Raw genomic sequence first — 9,724 nt, forward strand, 5'->3', positions numbered from 1 at the left:
CTTCAACTTTGTGGTTTCTGGCCAGAAACCCTCCCAGTTCTGGGGAGATCTTAAGGCAACCTTGAAAGCCCTGAGACACTGAGACAAACCAGAGCAGGTTTCCCAATTGTTTTGCCCGGTATTAATTCAAGGACTTTTGGCACAACCATTTAGTAACAGCTGGCACCACACCTGGGACTACTGTACATGGTCAGCAGGGAAATAATGGTACCTGCATCTGAAAAAGTGAAGGGAAAACATGATTTTCTCCAGATTTTTATGATTTGGTTAGAAAACACACAAAATCTGAAAAATTTGAATCAAGCAAGAAGTTAGCAGTGATTGTTCATGCTTCAGCTGTGCCTCTTGTACTGAGGCCCTCGGGCTGTGTGAGGAACTAGGCAGGAAGAGACAGTGCCCCATAAGACAGGAGCTGGCAGTGCCAGATACCTCCTCCTTTCTGCAGACCTGTGCCCCTCTGACCTTTTTCTGTTTTGCTCAGTTCAATGTTATTTACAGTCTCCCAGGAAAGTACAGGGGTACAATGGGTTTATTTTTCATTTTTAAAAATTCAGTACTCATTCAAAAGTTTCACACACAAGCTATGTAGACACAGAAATGTACACAAAAGTATTAAATGAGATATAGAATGTTTATTAGAAGCTTCCAATATATTTTTTCTGTTCTCTCACCCATAAAACCCCTTATACTGGATATACAGCTACTGTAGTCCATACATAGTCTTTAAAGCCCTCTCTCTTACTATTTACTGTTATGTATCTCACTATACAATCATACAGTGTGCTCCCTTATCTGCAATAATACATAGTCTTAAATACACACATTAAAATTGCATTGCACTCTGCATTACAAGGAAAGAGCTAAACTTCTCTTGTTCCATACAACAAACCCTTACTGCTGCAGACTGTTCCTGTAAAGCTCATAGGCAGATCCAAACAGGTATTTTGGGTAGATCTTCCCCAGTACCTTTATGGATCTGGTCCCTAAGTGCTTATCAGATCTAATGTTTGTGCTGTTATCAGACTTGGGAGTGAAGAAGAGCCCTTCTTCATAATGCCCTTGAGTGACCAGGGAGGCACTAGAGACAGGGAGGAAATTGAACTACTTCCTTTTCAGTTTTCACCACCCCCCCCCCCCCCCCCCCCGCTAGGTCTCCCTCCCTCCCTCCCTCCCTGCCAGCCAGCACCTTTCCCCTTGGGGTTATGCACTCAGACAAAGCACCTCCTCATCCTACCTCTCCTCCCAGCCAAATTTTTGTCCCTAGTATGTGAGGCAGCAGAGAGACCAGGTGGTATACCTAAACCTTCACCTGGTGAGTGTCAGAGCCAAGCACGTATGCTTCCCGCTTCCTCTTTTCCAGCATGCTCCAGTCCTTGTCAGAGCTCTTTCCTGAGAACTTCCCTGAGCTCAGCTCCTCTCCCTGCTGCCCAGCCTGCCCCTTTCCGCACAGCGCAGCCCTTTTCCAGGGCTCTTTTTGACTGCTCCTTCTCCTGGCGATGGCTGTGTGATGCCTGTCCCTGTTCTGCCTACAGGAGCAAGATGTGTCATTGCAGTGGGTGCACCTCACCCCCAGGAAGAGACACTGCATCCATGGCTCTGCCTCAGCAGCGCCAAGGCAGCCACAAGCACAGAAACCTTATCTCAGCCTCCAGAACCACTAGACTGAAATGTGACTTCTTGGAATGAAATCCAAGCGAGTAAGTCCTCCCGCAGCGAGTCAAACAAGTCATGGAGGCTGCACTCTGCCAAGCAGGCTGCCCTCCATTTCGCTTTGGATGCCCTCCCCTTTCTCAGCCCTGCTAGTAGGGTACACGTGCTTAGTCTAGTACCATCTTCAGAGACAGCTCTTCCCCAAAGCTTTCTCTTCCCTATCTTCACAGATACCTCCAACATTCACAGGAAACAAAGCACTCTCCCTGGTTTCTTTTGCTTTCCCTTCTTCCACTATCTAAATCTTCCTTTGCCACAAGCTGACTTTGAACAAGGGGGATGGACAAGCAGCGCCTAGGAGATAGCACAAGTATTTGAGAAGTCCACAGAGAAAGAAACAGAATCAACCCATACTGGGCTCCTGTTCTGTCCAGGTATAAACTGCCTACTGTAATGTAAATTAATATGTCACTGGAAGAATCCTGCTTCCTGTAACATCCTAGCCCTTTTAGAAAGGGGTCCAGAGAAGACTTGATGTTGGGATCCAGGCTTCTCACGTTGTCCAAGAACAAGGCCCGGTTGCCTCTCTCTCCACCTTCCTCACCCGTCCTCGGGAAGCATCTCACTCTTGCAATGTGACTAGGTCTGGTGGTGTCCTTCTCTGACCTGCCTTCTGAAGTAGCGAATGGCAGAAAGCGTGCCAAAAGTTGCCAGGAACACTGAAAAAGAGCCAACACATTTCCAGAGTAAGCCTGGGTGCTTCTTCCAAATCTTGACAATCGCAAGCTACTCATCACTCAAGTCAATGGGACCTAAGGGGGTTGTTCCCCTCCCTCTCTCAGACCCCTCCTGCCTTGCACTTCATCCATAACACACAATGCTTGTTCCCAGTGCATTCAGTCCTGACCTGCCAGCAGCCTGGCAGATCACATCCTCCTCTAGCTTGAGCACACAGATCAGAATACTGTTCACAAGAAACAACTGTTTCTAAGGAAAGAACCACGTTGGCTTCATGAGTTTGGTGAGAAGTGAGGGGACTGAGCAATACACCTTCATAGGGCATGGAGTCTGTGCTAACACGGTTATACAGGTTGCACCTGACATGTTTTGTGAGCATTTACATCTGGGATCATCAGAAAGGAACCCTCTTGGGGAGGAAGAAGTCATCTTCTGTGGGACAGTGCCCTGAGACACTAAAGGTAGCAGCCTCACCTTGGAGTCTGCAAGTGTATGGTGCCGGTCCTGCTGCAAAAGCTTTTGTTCATGCAGGATTCCCGTCCCACCTGAACAGCCTTTTATATTGTGAGAGAGGCCAGCTACAGTGTTCCTGAAGGAATGGACATTGTAGGAGGAAGGTGCATAGGGCACCCATAGGAAACAGTGGCGAGGAAACAGCTACATCATCTGCCTTGCAGGGTGGTGGTTAGATATACAGGTAGTGTGGAGATATGGATATGAAGGCCACAGCAAGAAATATCACTAGAGCTTTCTTTGAGGAGATTCCCCTCATTTTCTGCTTGTTTGGACCAAGAGGATGGCAAAAGAGATATCTTTCTGTGGGCAGATGTTCTGATCCTAGCCAAAAGCAAAACAATGCCCCCAAAAAGAACTAGAAAGGCAGAGATCCAAAAAATAACTCGGAGAACACACACAGAATCAAGCACTTCTCTGAACTTTTAGTTAAAGTTTTTAGCTTGGTTTATGAGAGGCCAAATTGCCCTGATCTGTGCCCAAACAAAACTGTGAACCCATTTGGACACCCCAGTTTAAATTTAGTCATGATTTTGATTTATGTGTTAGAGCCCGGGACATAAACAAGGAAATTCAATTTGTTGGAACCTAAAATGTCAAAAGAGAACTGCTAGTTCAGGACAGGACTTATATTAAATTGTCTCTTGCCTCCTCTCCTCATCATGGTGTTTATTGCACTCTAGCTTATGCAATCAGGAGGGCACGAGGCCCACATCCCACTTTTCTTACCCTCTCTGTGGCCCTATCTATGATCTAATACTAAGAAGGCAAGGAAGACCAGGCCAAAAGCTTCTTGTGATTATTGCGCTGACCAACTTTAGCTAATGAGCTATTCTCAGCCCCAGGCAGTCAGCTTGGTGTGTGACCTTAGCAGGGAACATTCCTCCCCTGGATGACCAGCAGAAAGCCCTGGGCTGGAGCCTCTCCTGGCAGAGAGGACTCTCCTACACCCTGTGAGGGCTCAGCAGTGAGCCCCTCTACTGCACACAGCAAAGAGCTGCTGCAGTAGTTGTCCAGTGCTCTGTTTATGCAATGACCCAGGTCACTTTGAGCCAAAGTTCAGCTAATTTGTCTGCCTGAGCTTTATCTCTCCCCAGCAGCTATGCTAATTCTGGGGTTTGGGAGGAGAGCAACTGACAGAGCTCAGTTTACTTAAAGGACTCCATGCACCAGGATAATGCTGTATTTAGAGAAAAGATTATACGTTTATAGCACGTTATAAAAATGCACATATGTTCCAGCTGTGATGAAGGCAGACAAACTGGAAAACTTGAGGCCCTGATTCAGCTACTGGCTAACATGGATCTTAAAGAAACATCTATTGACTTGACACACTTGTACTGGTCCCTGTCAGGGGCTAGATGGAGCTGAGCCGGGGATATAGGAATTGTCCTACGGCTCGGGTTAGGGTCAGCAGATGCATTGTGAAGAAAATGGACAATTTAAGCGAGTAGCAATCAGGACTGGCATTTCTATAGGCGAGAGAAGGTGTTAGAAAGTAATAGGACACTTTAGAAAAGCAGGAAAATGATTCTCTGCAGTTTTCTGCAGGCACCCTTAGATGTGTTAGCGTCCCTGCCTCCCTCCCTGCCAGGCCGTCCATAAGGTCCTCCTCACCCCTCTCCTGCCCCTGCCTGGGCCCCATACATACTAGTCTTCCATGCGTCCGGAGCCTGCAGATCGGAGGTCTTCACTGCCCAGGATGCAAAGGCGCAGAAGACGAGGCACATGTCCTTGTGGGTCAGAGCCAGCGGAGCCTCAGGCCTCCCTGCAGGAAGAACAGCACAAAGCCTAAGTATTATGTTGCCCTCCTCTGCCATCGCAGGCTCCAGCGCAGAGTTCCTTATACTCCAAAAGAAATACATCTTTGTCACACATTTTCCCTCCCAGAGCTTTTCTTTACTACTGATCTAGTCAAATATATCTATTTTGGACTCAGCTATATTCCTTAAGGAAGGTGGCACATTTTTTCATTCATCTCAATTTTAAATTTTGTTAAAGAACCTGAAACAAATATTTGTTAATTCTACCTGCAGGCATGGGAGAGACAGCTAATGAATGCACAGCCTACCTCTGACTGCCCCAGCACCTTCCCCGTGTTTCTTCCCAGAGCATCCCTACTTGGTGCCTGCAAGATGGTCCAGTGGCTAGTGCAGCAGGATTCAGGAGGCCTGGGCTGGCTGCTGCCGCATGGTGACTGCAGGCAGCCCCCTCTGCGTCGGGGTCCCTGCCTGCCCCCATGCTGGGAGGTGCTCTGGTCCATGCTGGAGGTGCCCATGGCTCCGGTATAACACATATCCCTGTGGCAAAGGTCATGGCCCTGCACTTCCACCTCAGTCCTGCACCCTGCGAGGACCAGGGTGGGAGGCAGCACTGAGGGCTCTGCATTTCTTTCCAGAGTCCGACTTTAGAGATAGCAGTCTAGCAAAACTTGAAGACATGTTGCAAGAGTAAGTTATTTTTGTTCCTAATTTTATTTGATTGAGCTTTTAATTAAAGCTGGCTTACTAATTAGTTACACCATTGCAAAAGAGTTTTTCTCTGTGCAAACAGAACGGAAGCGCTATTTTGAGTCACCTCTGGGATGACTCATTCATTGTTTATTTTTAATATTAACTGTGAGGCACCACGGCTGTAAGCATTGTATAAGCTTTTAGATAAATATGCTGGCTGTCCTACTGGGTCAGGCTTGCTTTCCCTTTATTCCTGTCTCTCTTACCAGTCCCAGGAAAGAGATGTAATAGTCAAAGTCCAGGTACCCTTTGGGGGTCTCTGGAGAATACTTTTTAAATTAGCATCTGTTTTAAAGTCCCCCTCACCTCTTTTGGTTGAAAGCCCTGAACATGTTGTACTCCGTATATACCTTTTCCCCCAACAGCATTAGGCAATTTAGTAGACCAGGCTTATCAGGACAGCAGCTCAGCAATCATTGCTTTATCTCAGGGGCATGAGTCGTTTGGTACGGGAGGATTTTACTGGCCCTTCTCCCATTTCCTCATCAGAAATACAGGCATGTGGGTCTGCAGGCTGTTGGACAGCACGGGCATGGGGAGATTCCCATCCCTACCAGACCTTGCAATAACACCAGCCATGTTTAATGTAGCTACGTGCTTCAGCAAATTTTCCTTGGCCAGGGTGGAAAAGAATAAATTGAATCCACAATAAGTTATACCCAGTTAGGGTCAACTTGCTCAACCAGGAGAGGGAGTTTGGGCCTGACCGAGCTTCAGCCTGCTGCAAGCACGCTACCATCACCATCACCGCCCCGGGACTGGAGCATGCTGGTAAGCAAAGTTAAGCACAGCATGTGCCTATAGCACTGCCCATGCTTCCCGCAGCACTGGGAACTGGCCTGCAAGGCCTGGCCAGCAGCAGTTGCTCAGGCACAGGGGCAGCAGGAGCATCACAGGAATAGATGGCTGTTTTTCTTGCCCCACTTCCAAAGATCTCTGCTAAAGCCCAGGGCTGCTATATGGCAAGGAAACGTGCTGGGAATGTGATTTCAGACCAGCTATGCTGGCTGAGCCCACCAAAACGCTTCCACCTGTAAGGTGGCCCTAATGCTGCTGCAGTTGGAGGGGAGATGGCTGCAGCAGCGTCAGAGCTGGCTAAGAAGTTTCCGCAAGGCAGAGGGAGCAGGGGTGAGCACGAAAGGCAGAAGCGTATCTCCGAGCACAGCAGCGAGTTGGAGCTATCAGGCGCGCTGATGGTGCTTTACCTGTCAGTGCAAGGGCCATGTCTAGACCTTCGGGCTGTGCCTGACCTCTTCCCAGTGGTGCCAGCGGGATGAGAGGGAGCTTCTCGCCGGACCCTCTCTGCACGAGACTGTGGGGAGCTGGGACCCGGCCTCTGACGAGATGCATTGGCCGTTGCAGGAGCGACTTCAAAGCCCCTACTGCCTTCTTCACCTCGGAGGTGGAAGGGGTAAGGAAAATCCCTCTCCAGCCCCCACCACGCCCAGGCCCATCAGCGAAGAAGTGTTCGTACACCTCGGGGACAGAGATGACTAGAGACTCTTTGACTGGAGTTGAGCCAGGGTCCTCATTTTGCAGACGAGCTTGGTCCAAGCTTCTGAGCTTCTTTCGATTCCTCTCTTTACCCTTGGCTTTTTTCCTCTTTCCTTCAGGCTCAATGAAAAAATATTCGTACAGTTCAGGCAAAGATATTTCCCTTTCCAGGGGTATTTTCTCCTCCTCCACCTGGTTCCCCATTCCTTCTTCTTCCCCTTGGGAGTCACAGAACAGATAGTCGTACATCTCGGGCCAGGTCACCTCGAGGGAGCTCCCCCTCGCAGAGCCCTCCGGCGCCCCGGGGGTCCCGGCTGCCGGCTGCCCGCCAGCTCGCGCCGCAGCATCCCGCCCGGGCGCCGCCGCGCCCTCGGGATCGGGGGGCTTCCCGGCGGCGGCCCGGCACGCGCCTCCCCGGGGAGCGGCAGGCCCTCCGGCCAGCACCGGCGGCGCGGCGCCACGTACGCCCGCGGCCCCCGCCGGCCCGGGCTCCGTCCCCCTCCCCGGGAGCTGCGGCCCTGCCTCCCTCGCCCGGAGCTCCGGGGCAGCGCTCGCGGCGCGCGCTCCCTCGTCCGCGCCAGGGCCAGGCGCGGGCCCTCCGCGCTGCCCTGCCTCCTCGCTCCCCGCCTCCCCGGCCCCCGGCTCGGCGGCCTCCTCCTGCCCTCCGCTCCGCCGCGACGGCAGCAGCGGCGGCGCGGGGGCCCCGCCGCGGGCCAGGCCCCCGGCCGCCGCCGCCCCCGCGGCCTCGCCGTCTTCGAGGGCGGCCTCCGCGGCGCTCGCCCCGCGCTGCTTGCGGCTCCTCCTGGGCTGCGCCGGCGTCTTGGGCCTCACGACCTCCAGGGAGCCGCCGGCAGAGCCCGGGGCCGCGCGGGCTGCCCGCGCGCGGGGGTCCTCCGGCGGCCCGGGGGCGGCCTGCGGAGGGGCGCCCGGGGCGAGCTCGCTCGGGGGGGCCCGCCGCGCGGGCTCCGAGCGGGCGGCGCCGCTCGCCCCCCGCCCCGCCGGGCCGCGCGGGGAGGCCGGCGGCGAGGCGCCGCGCCGGGCCCCGCCGGGCCGCGCCGCCGGGGGCTGCTCCCCTCCCGCGCCGCCGCCCGCCGCGGCGGGGGGCTCCGCGCCCGCCGCTCCTTCCTCCGGCGCTGCCGCCTCCCGGCCCGCGGCGAGGCCGGCGGCGGGGGCGCGGGGCGGCTGCCGCCCCCGCGGGCCGGGCATCGCCGGCGCCCGCCCGGGGCCGCCGCGCTCGTCGCTCTCGCGCCGAAGCCTGCCGGCCGAGCCGGGCTCCGTCCCGTCCGCGCCGCCCGAGAGCCCCTCCGGCGGGGCGAGGTGCCCGCCGGCGGGCCGGCGCGGGGAGGCGTCTGCGGGGCCCCCACGTGGGGCAGAGCTTCCCGAGCCAGGCCCTGGCCCGCCGCCCGGCCTGGCCGCGGCCCGCCCGTCGGCGCTGGCTCGGCGCCCCCTCGCCGGCGCGCCGTCCCCTCCTTCAAGGTCGCCGGGGCGCGGCTCCTCCGCCGCGGCCAGGGCGGCCGGCCTCAGGCTGCACTCCTCCGCGGCCGCGTAGAACTCGGCCCAGTCCCTGTCGCTCAGCTGGATGCTGTACTCGAAGCTCTCCATGGCTGCAGGGGCAGAGCGAGGGCAGGCGGCTGGTGAGGCCGGCACGCGAGGGGCGAGCCGAGCACCCTGCAGACCCGCTCAACCCTGCCCCCGGCCTGCTGCCCCGTTTGCCCGCGGGCTGGAGCCGGGGCGAAGCCGGGACGGCTCCTGCAGGCTCGGGAGCCGCAGGCGCCGCTGCGCCGGACCGCAGCTCGGCTGGCGGCACCGAGACCCCTCCCGGCCCCCGCGGCTCCGTTCCGCCCGCGCCCCTCCGAGCGCAGCACCGAGTCCGGGGCTCTCTCCCCGCGGCAGCACAGCAGGCGCTTTGGACAGAGGAGCGAAGCCGCAAGGAAGCAAGGTCTTGCACGGGGGTGCGACTAGCCGGGGTAGCTCCGACCCTCCTCTGGGAGAGGCAGATACATCCGTGAGCGCCTTACCTTACCGGACGGGGCCAGGCGGATTTCTGACAACCGGATCACCCGCTGAAGCCAGCAGTGCGGTGCACCCGACATGGTCCGCTGGCCCAGATCACCCTGTTCAAGCAAACGGAGCATTCACACGCCTGAACTTCCCCACTGGCTCAGTATCAGACAAGGATGTAGCATTAGGCACAGCCCGGACAGGGAAATTTCAGCAAGCCACAGCAGTCTCTCCCTTACTTTTGGCTTTGAGGAGGGAGAGGCAACAGCAGGGGGGATCCAGCAGCTGGAGAAGCAGCAGGAAGATCGTAGGGCTGCATCCTACCTGTGCCGCAATCTAAGCCGGTGATGGAGGCATTCAGAGAGCCATGCAGCAGAATCCTCCCAGCACAACCTGATGCTGTACCCTTCACGGGGACAGAGAACTCGGCTTCAGCACAGCTCCATTCACAGGCTAAAATTAGGCCTCCCCACCACCCCCTCCCCAGTGTGTCACTTGAGACCGGAGCGTAGCGGGTTCAGAGAGGGCAGGCCCATATATAGGAACTGGTGGGGGAGATGTGAAGGTGACAGCAAAAGCATTTCCACCCCGCACCCTCTGATGTCCGTAGGGCGTCTGCTGATGCCCCCTGCTTAATTCTGTCCCGCGTCTATGGTTGCCCTGAGGGATGGAGAGCAGAGGAGGGGCCCAGGCCTGGCCCACAGAGCTCACAGTCATTAGCCCCAGTGATGGGGGGCTAATTAGCCCCAAGCCAGGGGATGATGCTAGCAGATCCCTGTCTGAATGGCAGCGACAGAAGCAAAGAGGTGGATATG

The 9,724-nt window shown here is 55.6% G+C and overlaps 1 protein-coding gene across 1 annotated transcript; it reads right to left on the reverse strand.

The window, feature by feature from the left end:
* Positions 1-1,169: 1,169 nt before the first annotated feature.
* PERM1 (PPARGC1 and ESRR induced regulator, muscle 1) lies at positions 1,170-9,377 on the reverse strand. The gene is made up of 7 exons (XM_062593722.1): positions 9,234-9,377; positions 8,927-9,022; positions 8,139-8,512; positions 7,977-8,096; positions 6,620-7,820; positions 4,553-4,669; positions 1,170-2,369 (listed from the first exon to the last, which is right to left on the reverse strand). Exons 3-7 carry the CDS (start codon positions 8,508-8,510, stop codon positions 2,290-2,292), a joined length of 1,890 nt encoding a protein of 629 aa, XP_062449706.1. The 5' UTR covers positions 8,511-8,512; positions 8,927-9,022; positions 9,234-9,377; the 3' UTR covers positions 1,170-2,289.
* Positions 9,378-9,724: the final 347 nt, after the last annotated feature.

Source organism: Rhea pennata, chromosome 22 (genome assembly GCF_028389875.1).
Source record: "Rhea pennata isolate bPtePen1 chromosome 22, bPtePen1.pri, whole genome shotgun sequence".
NCBI lineage: Eukaryota > Metazoa > Chordata > Aves > Rheiformes > Rheidae > Rhea > Rhea pennata.

What these genes read in the sequence shown, in the direction of transcription:
- PERM1 (XM_062593722.1), bottom strand. Translation starts at nt 8,510, where the DNA reads ATGGAGAGCTTCGAGTACAGCATCCAGCTGAGCGACAGGGACTGGGCC. An exon ending in GCGGCGGCGCGGGAGGGGAG is followed by an intron (nt 7,821 to 7,976) that starts CAGCCCCCGGCG and finishes GCCCCTCCGCAG; the next exon opens with GCCGCCCCCGGGCCGCCGGA. An exon ending in TCCGGACGCATGGAAGACTA is followed by an intron (nt 2,370 to 4,552) that starts GTATGTATGGGG and finishes GCTCTTTTTCAG; the next exon opens with TGTTCCTGGCAACTTTTGGC.